Source organism: Idiotropiscis lumnitzeri, chromosome 3 (assembly GCF_059441095.1).
Source record: "Idiotropiscis lumnitzeri isolate Australia: NSW breed Sydney's pygmy pipehorse chromosome 3, RoL_Ilum_1.0, whole genome shotgun sequence".
Lineage (NCBI taxonomy): Eukaryota > Metazoa > Chordata > Actinopteri > Syngnathiformes > Syngnathidae > Idiotropiscis > Idiotropiscis lumnitzeri.
In genome coordinates, this window is record NC_142393.1 from 27,186,466 (window position 1) to 27,210,032 (window position 23,567).

At 39.8% G+C, this 23,567-nt stretch overlaps 2 protein-coding genes across 2 annotated transcripts in view; one reads left to right on the forward strand and one right to left on the reverse strand.

Annotated features, from left to right (window-relative positions):
* Nucleotides 1-8,822, reverse strand: part of abcc4 (ATP binding cassette subfamily C member 4 (PEL blood group)) — a 30,918-nt gene extending 22,096 nt beyond the window's left edge. The window contains exons 1-4 of the mRNA XM_088289995.1: nucleotides 8,590-8,822; nucleotides 8,120-8,230; nucleotides 489-609; nucleotides 117-341 (exon numbers count right to left, since the gene is read on the reverse strand). Of these exons, the coding sequence (XP_088146121.1) occupies nucleotides 117-341; nucleotides 489-609; nucleotides 8,120-8,230; nucleotides 8,590-8,663 (531 nt within the window). The 5' untranslated portion in view covers nucleotides 8,664-8,822. The remainder of the gene's footprint in view (nucleotides 1-116; nucleotides 342-488; nucleotides 610-8,119; nucleotides 8,231-8,589) is intronic.
* A 12,848-nt stretch (nucleotides 8,823-21,670) lies between these two features.
* On the forward strand, nucleotides 21,671-22,558 carry cldn10a (claudin 10a). The gene is made up of 4 exons (XM_088290805.1): nucleotides 21,671-21,890; nucleotides 22,023-22,184; nucleotides 22,284-22,365; nucleotides 22,438-22,558. Exons 1-4 carry the CDS (start codon nucleotides 21,671-21,673, stop codon nucleotides 22,556-22,558), a joined length of 585 nt encoding a protein of 194 aa, XP_088146931.1.
* The last annotated feature ends 1,009 nt before the right edge of the window (nucleotides 22,559-23,567 follow it).

A 23,567-nucleotide genomic window follows, 5' to 3' on the forward strand; every position in this document is an offset into this window, starting at 1 on the left:
ATCTGACTGCCAAAATGGAGACGTCACAACTTTAAATAATGAACATGTCTGGGACAGAATGTGGCAGCACTTCAACAATCAGCAGAGGCTTTCTTGTCTCATTAAAATACGCCTACCTTTTTGTAGATCATGTGACACATGGCAACTCGGATTTTCATGCCAACTCGCTGGACGTGGAAGAAGTAGAGATGATGCAGCAGATTCAAGCCGATGGTACAGATTGAAAGCCCGGCTGCGTAGCCGAGGCTCTCATTCAAGGCTGCTTTATTGTGCGGGTCATAATCCTCAAAATAGCGGATCATGTACCCCAGAAGGACCGGCTGGATCACCTTTATCACCTCCTGACATAGAGGAAGCAAGTTCTTGTGAAAAAAAATTGCTACACTCGTGTTACCGGATTCTCTGATTCTAATCTGTGGTTATACAATGCCTACACATTTTTATGCCTGTGAATGTTTTAGTTGCTCAATTTGAACTCCAAAACTGACCTCAACAAGGGTAAACAATCCTAGCACTGAATAGATCTTCCAAAAACACCTGATGATGACTCTTGAGAGTTTTGGCTTCCGCAATTCTTTGGTGGCTTCCTGGACCTCATGATCCCAATATCTGTGAAGAAAATAGTAGGAAGAGTCACTCAGGTGATTTATCTGGTTGCCAAGGGTAAAACGGTCACATGCTCTGCTCTAGCTCAGATTGCGACCAGCGCAAATGCCAACAAACAAAGCAAACAAAGCCCATAAAAGGGATTAAAAGAATGGAGAAGGGAGAAGCGACCATATTACCGTATTTTTACGGCCATAAGACGCGCTGCATTAAAGGGCGCAACACCAGTTGAGGGTGCTATTTACGTATTTTATGCATAGACTAGGCACGCCGCACGACAAGGCGCTAGCTCAGCTGCTCGCGCTAGCTCAGCTAGCGAACTGCTCACGCTAGCTCAGCTGCTCACGCTAGCTGAGGCTAGCGAGCTGCTTGCGCTAGTTCAGCTAGCGAGCTGGTCGCGCTAGCTCAGCTGCGCGCTAGCTCAGTTGCTCGCGAGCTGCACACGCTAGCTCAGCTGCTCGCGCTCAGCTGCTCGCGCTAGCTCAGCTGCTCGCGCTCAGCTGCTCGCGCTAGCTCAGCTGCTCGCGCTCAGCTGCTCGCGCTCCCTCAGCTGCTCGCGTTCCCTCAGCTGCTCGCGTTCCCTCAGCTGCTTGCGCTAACTGATGCCAGCTCACCAGGACTCAAACCCCTAAGGGATCGCTGCCAGAGGTATCACCCCGTTTTAATGGCAGATGTCCTGAAACTATAAGGAATCACTGTCAATAACACTGACTCTAACCAATAAAAGGTGTTATGGCAATAGTCTACTAGACAACGTCAGGGGAGGGACGTCACTGGTCACCACACTCCTTAGAGCAGGCAACCTTTGACACCGAAAGAGCCATTTGAACCCGATTTCCACGGAAAAGAAAACACTGGGAGCCGCACATCTAAAATGAAAAAAAAAAAAACTTCTACTACTTTACCGCAGCATGTTTCTTATGAAATCCACGTGCTACAGAGAAAATTACATTTTATTCATTTAATGAACACATTTTGAACATTTTGAATTCTTGAAAAATAATAACAATGAATGTCTCTTTCAAATAAATTAAAAAGCTGAATTTAAATTGTCCATGTAGCAAACGAAAGCAGAAAAATGCCATGAGGCGTCATCCTTATATCCATTTATCTTATCTAAAATGAAGATAACACTGTATATATTGCTTTTTCTTACCTTTACACTTTGTATCAACAACTATAGTGTGGTTATGTCTTATGAAGTGCTACGGAGAAAATTATGTGACGTCTATTTTGAGCGACGAAAAAATTGTCAGGACCGCTTCCCAGCCTGAAGCGGTGTAAGGTGGACCCTTAAGCGCAGACTCAGGAGGTAGGATTGACAGGGCGTTTATTGAAGGCCGACAAGCAACACACAATAATCACTATAGGATCAATATTTATAAATTTACTAACCGCAAGGGTTCTATGATTACCACCGCCGGGAGGGCGAAACGGAAAACGCTGGGTGACCCGGTCACTCCAGGAAATAAATAAGGAAAGAACAGAAATCGCTTGCAACGCAAGGAACCAAAAAACAATGCTTACCACAAAAAGGGTGAAGACAAGACCAATTGGAACGAGAAAACTTAAAGCGAGCCGTAAAGTAGCTGTGAGCAAACCAAGGACAAAATACGCAAATGACAAAAACGAGAGCAATTCACGAGGAGAACAAACTATGAACAAGACCATGAGCAAGCGCATGAGCAACGCTTAAATAGTCCGTAATCAGAGTCCCAATGAGGCGCAGCTGTGGCGATCGGGAGCGCGTCCGGCTCGTGGCCGCTTCCGGGAGCGGAGCCGCCGGGCCACGCCCACTCGCTGGGAGCGCAACAGACGGATCGTGACAAAAATAATATAAAATAATTTAATTAATATTTTAATATTTCAAGATCACAATAATCTTCAAATTTAGAACTAAAAGAATATAAAAACTAACACAAATAAAACACACTTCAATTAAATAAAATAAAAAAAAAATTGTAATTTATTTTCCCAAGCCAATCACAGCCGCATTATGAGGATGAAAGAGCCGCATGAGGCTCCGGAGCCGCGGGTTGCCAACTGCTGCCTTAGAGTCACGGTTTCAAATCAAAACCAAAAAAACTCAGCATACAAGCAAACAATGAAACAAAGAAATAGGATTAACACAAAACATGTATCTCATGCCATCAATATACCCAAAAGAAATAAAAATAACAATTACAGAAATGGCTTCTTGGGAGCCACTCAGACTCAGCCAATCATATGGCTGTTTAGAGAGATGTGCATGGCTGTTTAGAGAGATGTGCTGTTGTGCTTTGGGCTTTTTTCAGTATGTTGTCTAAACCTGGGACGTTTCTTGCTTGCAATAACATAAATGATAAGACAGACTCCAACATTGTGGACAGCTGCCCTTTTGTCCAGCTTTCTCCTACACCATCACCCAAATACCATAGTCACGTAATGTATAAGTCACGGTCAATTTGAAGCATAGATGACTCAGACTTTGACCAGCAGGGTATGCTAACATGCACTCCGTACAGCCCAATGAGTAAAAGGGTTGATGGTCGAGAGTGATGCTCAGTCCATATAATGGGCGCGCCGCTTTACAAGGCGCTTTGTTTGTTTTGGGCAAGATTAGGGACTTTAAAGAGCGCCCTATGGCCCCGAAAATACGGTATTTATATGACCACCAACTGACGCAAGAAGCATACAACATTAAATAACAAAATTCTTATCACCACAAATGACTTTTGGCAAAGAAAAATAAATGCATGATGTATTTTTATGTTTTAACGCGAAGAACTCTTTCTGATCTTCAGAGATGGTCATGAGCTCTCTTTTTGACACACATGAGATAATGTGAAAATTGTCATTTTATTGGTCAAGTTTTTTTTTTTTAAGACATGGTAATAAGAGATCTATAGGCCATATGGTTTGCCTGCATGGTTACTTATAAACTTTCTTCAAACTGACAGATGCATGGTACCTCATAATAAAGAGATCCTTGGAAATTCATACTCTGACCTGTCACCAAATCTCAGTCTTGAGGAGGGCACATGAAATGCATGGAGGATCCAATTATTATTACTCTATTAACAACCACATTCGTGCACGACTGCAACGGTGGAACTTTAACAGATTCTTTCACAGAGAAACACCATCGTCCTGTATCATGCCTGGATTCAGACAGGACCTCTCACAATTTTATCATGTTGCTCAATGCACTAAAAACGTGTTTCAAGTAACATACTGTAACGTAATGTGAGCATAAGGACAACACTCTGGTTCAGTCTCTCTTGTTTCATCTAAAATAACTCCAAATAATGATAATTTCCTTTTTTTCTTCTTTTTTCACTAAATCCATCAAATTACGCCTGGAACTCCCCGTGTACAATGCATTCATTGCACCCGCCCTCGGATTTGTCACTGGCATGCGTGCCACAGCCAGCATGAAATGAGGTTTGTGATTGGTTGGCCTAAGCGTTGCATTTGAATGTACATGCACTATTATTTTCAAGCAGCAGTATTTCGGTGTTTATCGATGGCGCGCTGTCACAGCGTCATCGTTTTTTGTGCCCAGGCCGCAAAGTCAGCGGCCTTGAATGCACTCACACATATACTAGCAATGCACGTTATCACAAGTTTGATCAATCATTAAAATGTCAGAGGAGACAAACGTATAGAAACTGTGCATCTCACGTCACAGAAGTGCTTTTTGCAGCCCAACTGCATGTTCCAGCCTTGCTACTCCGCACGTTTTCCTCTCTCTAAATTGTTTGTTTGAAAGCAGAGCTGTCAAAAGTATCCACTTTCATTATTCAAGCAGATGTATAGAAAAATACTTTGGAGCATCAACGCCATCTTTTTATTTCAGTAAAAGTATAAAAGTAATGTAATTTTAAAACTACTTGAAGTATAAAAGTAAAATTAATGCATGTAGAAAAATATAAATGAATTATAGCGCAAGTCAAGTCAAACATTTTCTTTTCAAGATGTTCTAAGCGCCCTGATAGCTTAAACACTAGTTTAATCTTGCATTTGTGATATAATAATAATTAACCCCATCCCAAAATCTATAAATTCAGATGTAATTCATTGCGATATGTAACACGTATGCAAAATTGACATTAGCCAAATCTGAATTTACTGGTCTGTTGTTACGTGAAGATATATTATTGTTATACTAATTACTTTTGACCCGTTTTGTCATCTAACTCTGTCAATAAATGTCTTTTTGCATCATTACAATAGTGAACTACCGGTAGTCATGGCAAGTTCTGCTCCATCAAATGTCACACAGAGTCCACAAATCAAAGCCTTTTGCCTGCCAACAAACCACGGCATGTCTCACTTAGTACATAACCCAGTCATAGCAAACCATATTAAATCTAAGTCTTGTCCATTCAACACGCTTTGATAATAAACTTCCAGTTTACCTTAAGTATGCTATTTCAAGTTTGACTGTGTTTTTTTTTAAAGCCATTTGCTGGTGGCATGAACTGTTGCAGCGCATCCAGTCATTTTAGAAAAAAACTCCTAGATGTATGACCAGTGTTGTGCGATGGTTGACTGGCTTTTCTGGCTAAGAACATTCTCACTTCTGCTCCTTAACGGGGACAGGGGCATCTTACCAGCTGAGTTATACGTCTGCACTTGTTTGAGTATGGCGAGTTGCCAATGATTTGTTGTTTTGCGCCACGTGCCGGTGGAATGCATCATGTACAGACCTTCAGAGTGCCGCAATGTTTTATGTTTATGCTTATCATCCAAACACAATCAAAAGGTTTACTTAAAAAAAAAAGAAAAGAAAAAGCTGTGTTTAGTTTCAGTGTTTTCTAAGAAAAAAAAGTACTGATGAGAATATCAGTAAGGAACCGGATCGAAAAGCAGTTTTGTTAAGAGTAGTAGTGTTGATAAAATCTCATCATTACTGCAATAATTCTGTTTTTTTAGCACACTGTAACAGATACCCATCCCTAACGATGAGTTTCATTCACATTATCAGCTGCTACACAGATAATTCCACATTGGAAATGCAGCTGCGTGCCATGAAATGGCTGGGAAATCTCCTTTTGCACAGCCACCAAAACACTGGCAGTTACTAACATAGTGAGGAATTGGGATTAAAAACATTATGTTACTGGCCTAGACTGAGATCACCAATAAATTTCATGGTTTACGCTCCTAGTTCAAATTGAATTCCACGGTTACACAGCGGTAACTGAAAGATGTCCTTGTTTAAAACAGAAAAAGAAACTATGGTCTTCCAGTTATTACATTGGTATATTGCTGGCATTGGGCCGAAACCTCCTATGTCAAAATTTCATCATCAATTTAATATTCTCTCATAAATCAAAACTTGCATTTTTATCGACAAGATACAACGTGAAAGGCTCCCCAAATAAGTCAGTTTTTGTTTCCTGAAAAGTGATGATTTGGGAAATGGAAGGTTTTTCCAATGCCTGCACAATCTAAAAAGATGTGCCGGGACTACGAGTGAGTCATTAACCACAGGTTGTTCCTCTGAATTGGTCTTGTCGTTAAACATCAGACATCACTCTTGTACTATGTACTTGCACTATCTTATTACAAATCTTTGACAAAAACTTAACGAGGGTAGTTACTATGTACTGGCTTCAATCACAGAGAAAAATGCAAAACACCTAAACCCCAAGGTTGGTAATCAAAGAGGGTGGGATTCTCTCTGTTTTGTACCATGGACATGTTTCATGCATTGGATTGTAATCACAAATAAGATGGGATAACATTTTATAGAGCTGGGCAATAAGGAAAAAAATCTATCACAATATAGGCCAAAAATTTCAACACACTATAACTTCTTCCGTTTCTTACTTTATTTTGAAGGGATATTATATTATTATCTGCTATATACAAATATCAAACGTATTCAGAAGAGGCACAGTAGCTGACATGTTTTGCCAAAAATGTAGACATTGACTTCAAAATGTGAAATAAAAATTTTTTCAAACAGAAATTGATTAAAAAAATGAGCTCTGCTGTAGTGTAATTTTGAGAACATTGTGCAGATCTCAAAAGTCAAAATCAAAACTCAGGACTGTATTGTGAAAGCAAATGACATTAGTGATACATGTATTCCATATATTATAGCCATCCATTTTCGCTTATCCTCAATCTGCAAACGAGGACTAATCTTCAAGGCCATGCCTCCCAGCTGACGTACGGGGACTCCGTAACAATAATTTTCTGTTAACCTATGTGTGTAAGATCTCAAATCTTTACTTATTAAATTGTCTGCTATTTTGTTGTTGAAATTTGGAAACGCTGCGTTTTAGCGTAGTTCCAGCGAGACCTGTGTGAAATGCACTTGGTCTTACGCGTTAACATTAGGTTACTTCACAAATAGCATGGTTTCTTCGTCTCTCCCTCAGTTAATTACGCCTCGCTCGCAATCCCCAACAGAAGTGTAGCTTATTCGCCGGCAAGTAGCAGGGATTGCTGACTTTGGAGTGAAAAACTGCAACGTGTTTAATAGGCAGCAGTAGCTATAGCAATGACCTTTGAGGCTGCTGCAAATTAAGTAGCATCGATCACGCCTCGACCTGCATGGAGATGACGCAAGAAGCAGCCCAGCAAAGCTTTTTGAGGCCATCTCCTCCATTCAATTATTGGAAAAACTTACAAATATGTGATTCTCAGTTGTTATTCTTTGTGTTTTGATGATGAACAAGTTACAAATTAACACTAGCAAAACAACTATGCCAAACGGTTTAATGTGAGCCTTTGGCAGTTTGAAGGAGTACCCAGCATGGGTGCACTTTTTGCAAATAGTTCTTAATAATTACGGGCTTGTTGTTGGTGAATTCTCTCCCAAAGTAGAGGTATTCATCATTTGCATTCACCCACCTCATTGTTTAGTCATTTTCATTGAGTGTTAAATTTAATTTTGCACTGTAAGATTGTAATGTATGATGACTATGTATCAGTCACTTCATTCGGTCATTGTTCATTCTGCCACCTATTTCCTGCTGTGTGGAAAAAGTATGGAAAGTGAAAGCTTTTGACCATCACACAAGCTTTTTCCATCATAAGATGTAAGAACAATATTTAATTGCTGCCCTGTGACTGAATGGTCACCGGTTCAGGATGTAGTCTGCCTTTCACCCGAAGTCAGCTGAGTTAGGTTCCAGCACCATGCAACCCTGAACAGGATAAGTGGTGTTGAAAAATAAAGGATGCATAGATTTAATTGCCTCGTGGATTGGTTTTACCGAATTTAATAAATTAAAGTTGAACAATGTCAAACAAGCTCTTGCATCCTTTAATAGTTCCGTAGGCGGCACTAAGAGAAAACGTTTGGACACCCCTAGTCTATTGGGTCAAAGTCCTATGATTGCAATCATTCACGTATAAAATGGGAGTACTGGGAATTGGGCTACCATGTGATGTGAAAATTGAATAAAATGCAAGACGTTTTTTTTTCTTTTTTTGGGCAGGGTTGGTTAAATGTAATTTTCCACAAGCAATATCATAATGGTGTTCTGTAGGCTCAAAGCAATCATGAATGTACCTTTGCAGCTGCTGACCAAGCATTTCTGAGCTGTCCTCCGCCAGCACCGGGTACATGTCATCTTCCTCAAGCTTGCGTTTATATCCAGCGCGGAAGAGAGGATTGAGCCACCTGGCGAGCAGAACATGTCAAAAATGGTCATAACACTATAACTACAATGGAACGCTAATTTCGTGAATGACAGAAGTGCCAAGTTACACTGACCCCGGGGTTTGATTGAAAGAATTAAAGACAAAACACATGACAAACCGCAGAACGGAACACATTTCAATGAGTTCAGTATTTCACATTTATTAGTTGTTGGTCGTCACCAAACCTAAGTGGCGTCACGTTCGGCTGGCAACCTGTGTGAGTATGAATTACATAAAAGGCTTATTAAATGACTTGGGGGAAAAAAACGAAAAAAAAAAAACAGTGCGCTACTATGAAGTTATCCTGGCTGCTGCGGTTTTATTTCCGGGATGTCTTACCAGAAAATTAATTTGGAGAGGAGATTCGCCGACGCTGCCGGATTCGTCTTGGCATCTTTATTGGCATTTTCCATCGTATTGGTCGCCAAAACAGCTACACAACTACTTTCTCGCCCTTAGAAATACACCTAAAGGCGACGTCGACGCATGTTACGCGAGGTTAACGGGTCGCAACGTGTGTTACGTATGATACACAGCTGCAGAGCACATTCTCACATCATTACGGTAAAGAAAAAAAAAGGATTCGCCTTGGCTCCTCCCACACGCCACTTGATTGGAGGAAAGTGACGACCAATCTATTGGCCCAAAAAAAGGGGGGGGGGGTTGGGTTAAAGGCACGAATTTATTGGATTTCATTTTCCACCGATTTGTTTCCTTTGGAAAATGTTTTGAATATACACGTTTTTAGTACGTGTGTGTGTGTGGGGGGGGGCAGTAAATTATTAACATTAACAATAATAATAATAATGTTCTATCTACATTGAGAAAAGTCTTGTTACATTGAATTGAAGTGATTTACACTGAAAAAAGGTGGGGACATTGGTTAAACACATTAAAGGGACCCTGACAACTAAACACCCTTTAACCTATTCCTCTATCATTCCATTTTGTTGAAGAATTATATGCTCCACTAGGAGGTCTTCAGGGAAATTTTGGTCGGCGTGGCCAAGGCTCGCCCGATTTAATTATTTACACACAGAGTCTTTCACATCCGTTGTCAGGTTTTTGGTTAAGGACCCAAATGCAGGGAAGCGAGGCATGGGGTGGTTTTAACAATAAGTGTTTAATTTCCCCAAGAAAACTAAAAAGCAAACAAAGAACTAGGAAAATCCAAAATCCTAATTAGGATCAAGTAACAAATACTATCAAAATAACTATGACTAAGACTAGGATAACTGAAAAATGCTAAGGAACAGAGGACATACATTTGACGGCAGACAATGACACTATGGGAACTGAAAGGAAGCAGGGAACTAAATACAAACAAATTGACAAAAAGACAACAAGGAACACTTGGACAAGACACAAACAGTTGGAGGGAGCTGAACACAAGTGGACACAATATGCATGACGAGACAGACACAAAGGAACATAAGGTAAAAGATGAAACTAAAGTCAAAAACCTAAATCAACAAAACCAATAATAACATCTGTACTTGTGTAAAAAGAGAAGCCCTATAAATGAATACACCTCAATGCTGATGGCAATATGAGATCATAAAATACTTACAAAGAAGCATATTTTTTCTTTCATTGAGAAGATAAGAGACATTGATAACGCTAAATTACAAATAGTATTCATTTATAACGACAAAGAGTTGCACTACGTTACTCCATCAACCGGTCTGTTTGCTGCGACGCCAACAACTCAAACAATGACGCCATATATCACACACTGAAGGAAATGACTTTGAAAACAAGACATAGTTGGACAGCGTGACTTTCTGTTTCCCAGCGAGTTGGTATTGATCCCAGAATAAGTGAAAGCCTTGCACTGAAAAACGTGGTCATTGTAGCCATTAATCATGACTTCCTCATCTTGATTATAAAAAAACTTGCATAAATTATTTTCATCCATGCATTATCTGAACCGCTTCTCCTCACAAGAGTCACAGGGGGAGCTGGAGCCTATCCCAGCTATCTTCAAGAAGCAGGCGGGGCACACCCTGGGCTGGTTGCTAGCCAATCGCAGGTCATACAATGATAAACGTTCATAGTCACAATCACACCTAGGGACATTTTGAGTGCTCCATTCACCAACCATGCATGTCTTTAGAATGTGGGAGGAAACCAGAGTACTCAGAGAAAGCCCACGCAGGCATGGAAAGAACATGATAATTCCTCACAGGAAGGCCTGAGCTGGAATCGAACCCATGCCCACTGCACTGTGAGGCCATCGTGCTAACCATTCGACCACCGCGCATAAGGAATACAATTCAGCGAAAATGAAAGAATGAAAGTCAAGACTGTGTTTTTGAATTGTGCTTCAGCAAGATTATTTTATTTTAAAAGCTAACTCTTGGAACAGGCCTGGACAAAAATGATATCCCTACAAAAGACGACGATTTTCTTTTGTTCGTTTGGTTTGTCTGCCTTTGCCGCCATTTTGAAATATCAGTGAGGGGTGGCGCAAGAGTATGGTAAGGGTTGGGCACCCCTTTAAAGAAAATGGAAAAAAAAGAATGTACACAGCTTTGATTAAAGCGATTCTTATTTTTTAGTCTGGAACAAAAGATTTAAAGTGCATTTATGCGTCTCAAATTTGAATTGAAAAATTGAAAATATTTGACTTCCTAATTGAACCATATGAAACTGAGCAATTTAATAGACTCAATGATAAATTCAAATTGATCAGCAACAATAACTCAGGAACACAATATTTAAAACACTTAAACCTACAAAACAGGTGCAGGGATTGATTCCGGGCTCCGGCCTTCCTGTGTGGAGTTTGCATGTTCTCCCGTACCTGCGTGGGTTTCTTCCGGGTACTCCGGTTTCTTCCCACACTCCAAAGACATGCATGGCAGGTTAATTGGACACTCTAAATTGCCCCTAGGTATGAGTGTGAGCGCAGATGGTTGTTTGTGTTTGTGTGCCCTGTGATTGGCTGGCAACCAGTTCAGGGTGTCCCCCGCCTACTGTCCGAAGATAGCTGGGATAGGCTCCAGCACCCCCCGCGACCCTAGTGAGGAGAAGTGGTTCAGATAATGAATGGATGGACAAACCTACAAAACAAACACAAATGAACTAAATTATGCACATTTTTTGTAATCAAAGTGAGGAAGTCACGATTAATGGCTACAATGACCTCATTTTGCAGTGCAAAGCTCTTTGAAGCGGGGTTGAGATCATGATACGACAAATCTCAGCTCCTGCTTAGATCTAATATTTCCTGTGCACAATGGGCGCACCACCACCACCGACTGTAGTAATCATGGCAGAAAGAGGTGGCGTTCCATCAGAATGATGGATGCCCGTCTTGTTTTTTTTTCAATGTAGCTAATTGTAGTTTTCAGGGTGGCTTTGTTAGCTTTAATTGGTTTTAGTTTTTTTCAAAAACAGTTTTAGTTTTGGTTATTTTTTTTTAATGTGTTTTACTTATGTGCAAGATTAAAAAAAGAAAAGACAGTTTACAGTTTAATGAGTCCAGAGACTTGTTACAATCAGTGCAGTGCGTACCGCATCTAAAATTACATGCACCCATCCACCCATTAGATGCATGATTGCCAAATTGGCAACTTCTGATGCGTTATTTGTGGCTTCAATTAATGTTGAGAATTATTAAACCCAGTTGAACACTGTGTTATATATTTTTTAATAAACTGTCTATATTATTCTCATATCTATGAACCAAAAAATGAAAGCATTTATTACCTCGCGTTTTGGCCACTAGCAAAGTCGCCTCCTCAAGTGACATCATCTGCTGGCTCTTTTTTAATACGCAGCTGCTCGATGACTTCCCTTTTATGCGGCAAACATTAAGAGGACTACAGCTCCCAGATGAATGTTCCACCTTCTCTTCCGTCTGTGCTGTTAATATCCAAATAAATACATTTAAAATCTGCTCGTGTATTAAATTAATTGAAAAAGACAAAAATAAAGGACATTTTCACTTTAATTATAGTTAGTTTTGTAAACATAAATTGTGGTTTGTTAGTTTTAATTATTTAAAATAATTTTTGTTTTTATGATATTTTGTTCACGAAAATGCTTTTTAAAATTTTAGTTCTCGTTATTTTCCAAGTTTTCTGATGCAGGTCGTGCACCATTGGAACAAGGGTGAGTGGTGAGTTGCATTGTTTCTTCCCCTGTAGCACAAGAGGTCTTAGGGCTTGTGAAGGCTGAGCGACCAGTCGAGGAGTACAGGTACGAGGGGAGGAGAATTGGGCAGTTCTGGCGCTGCGGCAGCATTCTCTTATGCGATTGTCATTCCCAATCACTCGGGAAATTAATTGTTCGAGAGACCTGGGATCATCTCGGGTGGACAGTGGCTGTGAAGCTCCTCGGAAAGTCTTTTGTCCGGGATCATCTCGGGTGGACAGTGGCTGTGAAGCTCCTCGGAAAGTCTTTTGTCCGACCTCATTCCATCCAATCTCAAAGGCCAAAATCCTGAATTTGATGGCGGCGTCTGCAACGGACCGAGAGCCTTGACGAAATAACATTTGCCGTTGCCGGAGGACTGATTAATAAAGGGCTCTTCAAAAACTCACCTCTGAAAAAAAGGCAAATTATTCCTACTTCTCTGACTTCAACTCCCAACAAAAAAAAAAAATAATGTCCCAGCTCCCTGCTGTTCCCGTTAGTGCAATGGTCCAAATACTCGATTGCTGCTCGAAGACAAATTAACCGCCGAGCAGGAATCTGCCACAAGTTCCCACCTCCCCAGAATAATGTTTGGGTGACGGAATGTTGGGTTCCCGATGAATAGGCGAATCAACAGCCAGTGAGACGATCACTTCGTGATTCCAAGTAGCCAGATGTGTTGGAACATGTGACGAAGTCTACGGCAAAGTGCTGGATTTTCTAGGCCGCCATCGTGTTGACGGTGGTGGAAAAGTCCGAGTCTGCCGGGTCCATGACTGGTCAGAATGTACTGAGGAATAGAATTGAAACGACAGAGATCAGGGCTGGGTGCACAAGGGATGGAGAAAGCTTGACGTTCTGATGTGTCACTCAGCAACTCGAGCTTAAATACTGAGAGACATCTGGACATGCCCAATCCTATATGACAAAATAAAGGCATAAAGTAAAGGACCACAGCAACTGACAACATCAATGACCCAACCCAAAACACAGTCGCAACCAGTTACAACAGTTTGAATCAAAACAATTTCATTCCACTTATATTTGTTATCACGCTTGTCAATCTTTTTCTGAAACCATCGTGCGAAACATCAGAAGTTCAAGTTGAAAATTAACTGATGAAACTGCAAGTTGAACATGAGGCTGACAAAGACTTGTTCACCACAAATGCCTTTGATGAATACCGTACATGTTGTGTAAACTCATTTGGGTGTGTGTGCCTTTGTGGTTTAGTTGTTAATAAGATGGTAATAGGCACACGCTGTCACAAACCTTACTTGCAAATATGACCTCCCAAACAAGGCTCAATGTATTTTGTTTCTAATCCAAGAATCAACTCAATCTGAAATTAATTTGATTTGATGACAAATCAGTCCATGTGGTCTAGATTTTATTATCTTTCCAAAGTGTCGTCCAAAATTCCACCCTCTTTCTTGCCTGAGACACTCCTAGATGCAGTGTGGCAAGTCTGGGTGTGCACATTTTCTCTCCGTGTCGGTTGGTGTGGCTGGCAGCTGACGAGGCACACCAGGTTGCAATCGGATGACTAGCCTCTCCATAAAAAGTCTGGACTGGACCCCGGATGTGTCCAGGGAATTACGTCTCATTCCGTAGTGCTTCGCAACCTATAGACCAGAGGTCCTCCATCTTGTGCCTCGAGGGCCAGTTGCCTGCTGCCACACACCTGATTCAAATGATCCGATTGTCAGCAAGCAACATACCTCTGTTGTCACCAGCCAAAGATCCAACCAACATTCTTCACATATGCAGACACTAAATCATTGTAGGTTTACCTCTCTTGACATCTTCAAGTCCTCTGCCGTGTAGGCACTCTTCTTTACAGTCAAATCATTTCCGATGTTGGGATAGGGCACTTCATTTGACCAGTCCGATTTTGAAAATGTATCAAGTCAAGGTTTTTCCCGTTGTCTTTCCCTCCACCCAAATTCAGTTTTCTACATAAAGACTGGTCCGGTTTGTGGTGTGAAATGAGTAATGGACAGATTCTCCTGATGGGCATCTTTTTCACAAAACTAGACAAGTAGAGTAAGTAGACCGTTGACCGATAAGATCAACAATGCGGGCTCATGACATTCCCATTTCTGTGACACAAAGTTTCAGTTCATTGCTGTCTTTGTGTTTTTTTTAAAGCCCAAACACTTCCAGACATCTGCCTTCAAGCTTGTTGGCTCTGATTTCAGTGCTTCCACCAAGTTGTTTGTGCATGCTACTCTTTGATAGTGACAAGATATAACGTGAGAAGTCACATAAACATATGAGAAAAAGATTTATGAATCAATATCGGTCTATGAAAGGGAAAATCTATTTGATTTTAATCGATCTTTTAAACCCAGCCCTACAAATGACCATTAAGATGAACTTTTGACTATAAAGATTCATTTATAAATAGTCTCCATAAAAATACAAATGTACTCTTGTTATTCAATTTTATTTGTTCTAATTTGTATACTATAGAGTAAATGCAGGTTGATGTTATGTGTTAAACTGTAAGATTGACATGACATTTCTTAAATTCTAAGGGTTGTGTTCGTTATGAGTTTGATTTAGAGCATACAGTAAATTAAAAACAGAAAAGATACTCCTGTAAGAATCTGTCACCCTCCAAAAATCAACTGGGAAAATAAGGACAGACCCTTTCACAATTTAAAGGTATAGAGTCCTGTTGACTTTTCAGCATGTATCAGAATTACTCAGCAAAATCCCAACTTCCTCCTTTCCTCTCTTCTGCGGGTGCTAAACATTAACCCTCAAGCCTTCTCTGGAATGACCAAAAAAATAAATGTGTCACAGTTTGTAGGTGAATTCATAGCATTGTCGGGAAGCATGTTTCCCTTTGGAGTTACTTTAAACCAAGTGTAAGAGTTTGGTCATTTATTCTCTCTATATATTCTATTTTAATACACTGCATGTGTTTACTTACAGTTAGAAATTAAACTCTTCCCTCATATAATTGAAGATGTATTGTCATTATGTCATTGAACCTCAACCTGCTTTCACGACTCTTCAAGGTTCAAGGATAGATTTTATGATAACTCCTGTCATGTGAATACTATTATCCTAACAGCATCAAATCTCATACGAGGAGACTCAAGTACCCCTGCGCCTCAAATGTTGATCTTCAGCCAAGTCATCCTGGGAAAAGAACTGGAGGGGAAATGCCAGGCGGGGATTATAAAAAAGAAAAAAAATATATCAATCAAATTAAATTGACAATCAATCACAGTCAAAATAATCAATACACGGTCCTATGACCAATTTCTTTTGGGTCCCTTTTTGACCACAGACCTGTTGTCATTTCATCTGTTGATCAAAAGACAAGCGATTAATTCAAACATTCCAAACATGGTTAATTCACACAGAACAGAATGGTGCAAATCATAATAAGATAAGACATGCAGAAGGGAGAAAGAGTCCAGGAATCGTTTTATGTTTTTTTTGAAGATTACATAAAGCGACCACCTCGTGACTGGAGAGAAACATGTGAGAGACTTCAAGGGGAGGTGTATCTTTGGTTGCAATGCCAACAATGCTCACATGCTCTGTGTGACAAACGTCTTAGGGAGCCGAGGTTGTGCTTGATCACATTTCAGCGCTCAGCAGGAGCGTGTGCTGAGCAAAACCCGAACTCACCTCATCTAAAGAGTCAATCCATCAGGTGTATGTATGATGACAATAAAATAGTAATATTTCTTGGTTTTCGGGGTCATCTTGTTAATAACAATGTACTTGAGCTAAACTGGGATAATCAGTGACCGTGGCAGTGCTGTGGTGGGTTGATAAGCCATAGTAAACTCTGTGAACAGTTGTCTGCCTTGCGCTTGAAACTTGAACGGTATTCAGTCTAGGATGGAGTCTCGGATAGCTTCCCACGACCTTGAGCAGAATAAGTGGTGTTTTATTTATTTATTTATTTTTCTCTGAGATCAACAATATTTAAGCAGCGCTTCAGATTTTCTCTCAGTTTGTTTCACAAATCTACATCCCAAATGGAAAAGTATGAAGAAATGTAAGACGACTGATAATTATTATTATTATTATTTTTTTTTTTTTCATAACCATGATTGTTTGCTACCGGTCCAAAAGTCAGCCAAAATCCAACCATCTACGTTTTATAGCGCTGAATCCGAAGCCTACATCTCAGCTCACTTGTGGCAAAAGTTAGACAAGGCTATATTTTTTAACCTCCTTTTGAACACAGCAAGTGATTCACACCTTTTCAAATTATTTTTATAATTATTAACTCACAAATTGACACCTTTAACAGAGACACACACTAGCTTTATGTTAGTTCTTATCTTTCTTTCTTTTTTCCAAGTCACTTGTGCTCCTTTCATACCAGCAACAGTCTGAAAATCGGTTATTGTATGCTTTATACATTAGTTGTGCTTTTTTTTTTAGATTCAACTAAGTCATAAAATTTGAGTGTTTATTTTTTTTTTTTATAAATGGTTGGTTCTACATAATTTGAATGTTAATTAATTAATATAGCTCATTTATGTAGCTTATACTGTAGACTCTGAGAATTTGTTTTATATGTATTGCCTCATATGTCCACACAAAAAGTCAGAATACCAATAGTTGGGGATATTTTACTTTTAACATTTTCCATGTGAAGTTTCCAGCATAGTTTTGCATCAGGTAGAATGCCTAGAAATGTACTTTTATTTACTCTTTCTATTTCAATAGAGTTGAAAGCGATATTTGTGTTTAATTTGTGGGGTGCAAAAGATTATAAACTTTGTCTTATAGAAGTTCAAAGGAAATTTATTTGTATCAAAACAGTTCCTCAGTAAATATAAATATTTTTCCACGGTAGTCAGAAGTTAGTTGAGATTTTCCCTGGAACAAGACAAAGTTGTGTCATCAACAAATATAACTTTTTTTTTTCTCTACCGAAACGGCAGATGTCATTCATGGATAGTAAAAAATCATTTAGGACCGCACACAGACCCTTGGGTAACCCGATGAGTTATCTTCAAATGGTTTGATTTTACATTGTTTAACTGTACATACTGGTCCTAACATCGAGGTAACTTTTTATCCATTTATATGCCAAACCTCTTATACCATCCATCTCTGCAAACATTTCGATTGTCGTTTAAAAGATTGTGCATCTCGATAAAGTTGTCAATTCTGTGAAAATGGTCTTTCTAGAATGTTTGAGAACTGCAGCAGTAATGATATCGGTCTGTAATTTGTGAATACTCATATATTTTACAATAAAATTGTTGCTATTTTTATTTTCGATGGGAAAATACCAGTTTTGAAGGACAAATAAATGTGAACGGTTGCACTACATATTCTATAAAGGTTTTTATTAGTATCAGATCAATGTTGAAACAATCAGTGGACTTTTTACAATATTTAATATTTCTGTGTAATTTACAGTACTAAGGAGCATTAGTGAGTTGGTGTGTTTGTTTGTCAAGCTTATTTCAAAAATGTAAAGAAAACTAATATTTTTTTGCATTTTGGCAGAGAGTGTACCCCGCCTACTGCCCTTAGATAGCTGGGATAGGCTTCAGCACACCCGTGACCCTTGTGAGGAAAAGCATTCCATTGTGTTGTTCATTGAGTATGTTAGACCTTTGATCTTTTCTCAAAGTTGTATCCTCATAGATTGCGACCCCACTTCTTTTTCTGTTCCTGGAAATAATTCACAACCATCCATTTCCATCCATCTTTTATTTTGCCATTACCAAGCCATGTTTCTGATTTGATGTGAATTGATTATTCTTTAATTTTTCAACAAAGCTTTTACTGTTAAAATGTACGATTAATTGTGCATTTTCTATTTTTATGTTTGCAATAAAGTGATCATTGTTATAATACTCCAAACCAGAGTTGTGGTTATTTCTGAAGTCATTTGTCCGATTATTTTCAAGTCTTGTGTTCAACATGTTAAAATGTTGTTACGTTTATTACTTCATGTGCAGGTTTAATATCTGTATTTAGTTATGTATTTATTTATTTAGTATTTTGTTGGTTTTGTGGGGTGAATTATAAGTTCATCATATCGCAAGTTGACAATCTTTCCTTTATGCTGTGCCGCTTTTAATTGTGGAATCACTTCTTTCCTTTTGGGCGAATGATTTTGTTCATGTGTATATTTGATCCCTTGAGATACTTTGTGTACTGTAGAATCCGTGTTTTATCTTCATATTTCTCGTTTAACAACAAATTGTCTAGGTCCGGCCATGATTGGTTCAGGTTTACATGTACGATGAGCTAGCTCCTTGACGATTTTCTCTTGCAACTGCAATTTTGTTTTTTTCTCTTTGAAAAAATTCAATACTTTTCCTTCAGGGTTTCCTCACAGAGTCCAAAAACATGCATGGTAGGTTAATTGAACCCACTACATTGCCCCTTCGTGTTATTATGAGTGTGAATGTGTGTTTTTTTTTGTGTGCCCTGTAATTGTGTGACAACCAGTTGAAGGTGTACACCACCTACAGCCCAAAAATAGCTGGGATAGGCTCCAGCACAGCCACAACCATAGTGAGGTTAAGCGGCTTGGATAATGGATGGATGGAATTCATACGCCACAAATGCAATATTATTCAGAATACAGTGTTGAGACTAGCGGGCCTTATAAAACATTCTTGTAAAGAGCATTTCTAAGTCAACTTCTGCCTTAATATGTTAACAAAGATAATTGATAGCTCCTACTGATTTCCTTTCATTTTAAGTTTATTGAACTGGGAATTTCCACTCCCTGTATTTGTTGGCACTGTGGCTTCAACTAATGAGCATCTTTCAGCAGATGATTCCTGCTGCAACCCACTTGGAATTTTCTTTCTTGGAATGCTGATTAGAAACCTTGTTTGGCCTTGTCGAATTAGGTCAGATGGGTTCAGCTGCAGTTTTAGAGTTTGGAACAAAACGCAGTACAGAATATCCAGACATGAGCTGCCTGGGGGTAACTCACTTCATGTATATTTATGAGATCTGCATTTAACAATCATTGGGGTTCTGAATATGCATCCATAATTCCATTTAAATAAGGTGTAATCACAGCCTAATACGAACCCTAATTGCAATTGAATTTGGAAGTTGTGTAAAACAAATACAAACAGAAAACAATTACTTTCAAACCTTTTCAACCTACATTCAATTAAATACACACTACAAATTCAAGATATATGTTCAATGTTTTTGTGGATATAGTCTAATTTGGAATTTGATAGATAAAAAAAACAATAACTTTTATCAGTTTGAACATTGAAGGTAGCGTTTTCAGTCTTGAAGTTGCAAGCAAAATTTTAATCGAGCCAGTGATGTATCGTGAGGTTCATGACTGCTAAGGCACTACTCCTCAGGAGTCAGATAGAAGGATATGGAACCAAAATAGAAGATTAGTCCATATTTCAAATCTGACCTTAAACAAGTGTTTCAAATAAGGTCAAAGTTGAATGTTTGAATGTTTGTTTTCGCAGCTTTTAATTATGTTTCAGTCAATTCCACAAAGTTCAACAACGTGATAGCAACTCCCAGTTGAAGATGTTGGCTAAATCAGCAAGCCCACAACAGGGATTTACAGTGGCCCCGGGATATTTTCTGACCTATAGAGGTGTTTGACCAGTAATAAAATTGGGGTTCAGAAAGTCATTTCTAAATATAGTTTGCAATATATTTTTCTGACAGGGCTATAGCCCCCTCTAGCGCCAGTATAGCGCCATCTCTGGTCCGCAAATAGCCAAGGCTCGTCTAAGCATTACACCTGGAGATCAGCAATGCTACATACTGAAAGTGGTGCGGTACTTTCTGGCTTCAAGCCACGGATGTATTGTAAATGAATGGATTATTGCTGCATTCGAGGAAGGTGGCCAGTCGGATTTATTCCACTCGGATTCTCCCAGTTCAGACCTCAAAGCGTTCGGGGCGAATGTAAACAACAGATGAATTGTTTGTTGTTCTGGTTCATCGCCACACATTTTGACCTCCAGCAACACTTCTTCACAATTCCCTTAATTTGTACAAATAAAGGAGTAGCTCCAAAGCATTTCAATCATTTTAATCGCTTTGCGTTATGTGAAGTTATTTCCGGGCCATCCATTATCTGTTCCGCTTAATCTCACAAAAAATGAATGAATGTAATAATAAACACATTAAGATAAACATACAGCATGTTTATAATCTTGTGAATTATCTTTTTTCTATTCACGGTGTGCCTCCATGAGGTCGCCATTGTAGAATCCTGTCACATTTAAATCAGCCGGTGAACTCGGGTAATATTATTTTTTTCCAACTCCAAAAGTCAGACCGACCTCATAATTCAAAGGGGCGTTGTAGCGCATTTCCTAGCCGCGCCCCCATCCCATAAATGGGTGACCGGCCAGCCGGTCCATTCTGTCTCCGGGACGGACTGCCCAGCTCTGATTGTTAGAGAAATTTTATATTTGCATTCTTACGGATGAAATGTGCACGTAGTGCTTCGCTCAGACTTATTGGTACAACCATGTGCCAATCACAGTGGTATTTTCGCAGTAGAGGCAGAAAATGCGAAAACCACACATCATTAGTCATGATGGAGTATTGCCAAAAATTATATGTTACTGGTTGTGTTTTAGAATGTACAATCAATTAAGACGTAACATCAGATCAACTTGCCTGTATAGTCTTGTAAGAAATTTGTGTAACCCCAGTTAAAGCACGTTATTTGATTTTCTAAATTATATTTCAAAATTTAATTTTCTGCCCCTCTACATTAAAGTCAATCCCCTTCTTAGCCCCCGGGAGAGAAAAAAAATCCTGGATCTGTCCCTGATTAAATGTTGGTGGATTGCCACTTGATGGCACTACAGTGTTGCAAACTGAGTGCAGAACATCCTAATCGCTGCCGTGCTACTATGATAACAGATGAGAAGAAGCGGATTGGTTACTGACCTGAAAGCAAGCCATTGAAGGCACTATAGGCTTGTCTGTGTTATCTGTCTTCCCCATCATGTGTTCTTTCTCCATCACATCCTGTCAATTAATGACTTCCTTCTACCTTGTGGACCACATTGGGCATGTGTGGAGTGATGAGTTGTGTGCACGCCTGTAGTCCAGTGACACAAAACTACTTATTGAATATCAGCCAACCTTAAGAGAGCCTCAAGTAAATCCACGCCAAGTGTCTGCCAGCCCTGGCACACCGGTGCTGGACCAACCCGCCCAGAGCTGCTCAGTCATTTTTGGAGGAGATCTCAAAGGTGCGTCACCTTTTAAAAGTTTCTGGCCTGATTTGTTCCGTACATCAAAAGTCCAAGAGACTATGAGCGCCATGGCAAGAGAGATTATTGCCTTTCTCCTGAGTGTCTCCGGGTGGATTCTGGTGTCATCCACACTTCCTACAGACTACTGGAAGGTCTCCTCAGTGGATGGGACGGTCATCACGACAGCTACCTTCTGGTCCAACCTGTGGAAAACATGCGTGACTGACTCCACAGGCGTGTCCAACTGCAAGGACTTTCCCTCCATGCTTGCTCTGGATGGTGAGTTGAGAACATATTCTGCCGAAATCTTTAAAGGGAAGCTTCAGTTCATGAAAGTTTGCAAGCAGTTTTCTCCTAGGCTAAAGGTCAAGCATCACCAGCCATTACTTCTCTTCTGTCCTTGTTGTCAAGCTTATATCCAAGTATGTCGGGGCCTGATGATTGCAGCTGTGTGTCTGGGTTTCTTTGGTGCCATATTTGCCCTGCTTGGAATGAAGTGCACAAAAGTAGGAGGCTCCGAGACCACCAAAACACGCCTGGCAGTCTTTGCAGGTTTTCAATACATCCTCAGCGGTAAAACTTACTCCGCAAACCAGAGAGCACAATTTAGCTCTGCAATGCTTCGAGTCAAAGTTTAAAGTCACATGATCACGTCTTGATCTGCCTCCATAGGCCTGTGCGGCATGACCGCCTGCTCCATATATGCCCACAGGATCACTACTGACTTCTTTGACCCCCTCTTTGTTGCTCAGAAGTAGGTAATTACAAACGCAGTGGCTTGTATTAAGTCCAATGGTAAATTTCAGTTTTCTGGTGTCCGTGGCAGGTTTGAACTGGGAGCGGCGCTCTTCATCGGTTGGGCTGGATCTGTGTTATGCATCTTGGGAGGTTTGATTTTCTGTCTCTCCATGTCAGCGGGCTCGAGCGTCAGGCAAGTTGACTGGTAACAATGGGCCTCATTCAGCAACAGCTCTCAGGAACACGTTAGTCTCTAATTCCTGTTTGCACACCCTTTAATGCTCATTAATGGCCATTGACGCCAATTTTTTTGAATCAGAGAAGTCCTACGCACTTATGTACTTAGCCAAGTTGATTGACCAGGACATTAGTTATTATTTATTGGAATTACCATTACCCCTGAATGGAGCCAAAACAATGTCAAAAATTCTTCTTCTTCCTGGTCTTTACAGAGTCCATCATTCCTCAAGGGGCACTGCCGTGTTTGCACAAACACATGATGAGCGCAGCAAGGCCACTAACAGCCTCCAAGGAGAGCTCCAGGAGCCATCCAGGCAGTTGGGAAGAAACGCCTATGTGTGAATTTGCTTGTTAACGTGGGATCATGAAGGTGGACATGGCTGTGTGAAATAATTCCTAAATTCCAATTCAAATATTGAAAAAGAAACAGAAATGCATTTGAAATATGAATTGCAGAAAAGCTATGTCAAACAGTTGATTAAATTGTAAAAACATTGTTTCGTTTTATGACTTTGAAATAAAGATATATCAATAAGATTTCCAACATTGAGGACATTTATACTTAATGTTAGTCTCTGTATTTCCATTTGGAAGACAAATGTGTGTTAAAAGTGTCATTCTCACTGATACGGGATGAGAATGAGTTTGTCTGACTCGCACCGAATTCAATTCCACTTCTTGTAATTCAAATTCAATTCATCATCCTGTGAGGTGGAGTCAATTAAAATTTGTCAATCAAATTGAATTAAATTCTGAATTTTGCACAACCCTGATAGGGGGGGGGTTGAAAGGGAAATACTATAACAGAGGGTATTTACTGGTGATTAATTCTGACAGATAATTTTTTTTGTTTCAGGCAAACAATTTAATTTGGCACACATCAGCATTCAAACTCAAGCAATTAATAAGATGGTCATTATTACCCATCCCACATATTCTTCACAAATCTTCACTATTCCTCATCGTTTGCTTTGAAAT

Coding starts and splice junctions, on each gene's coding strand:
- cldn10a (XM_088290805.1), top strand. CDS start 21,671: ATGAGCGCCATGGCAAGAGAGATTATTGCCTTTCTCCTGAGTGTCTCC. Junction 21,891..22,022: donor CTCCATGCTTGCTCTGGATG/GTGAGTTGAGAA, acceptor CTTGTTGTCAAG/CTTATATCCAAGTATGTCGG. Junction 22,366..22,437: donor CCCCTCTTTGTTGCTCAGAA/GTAGGTAATTAC, acceptor TGTCCGTGGCAG/GTTTGAACTGGGAGCGGCGC.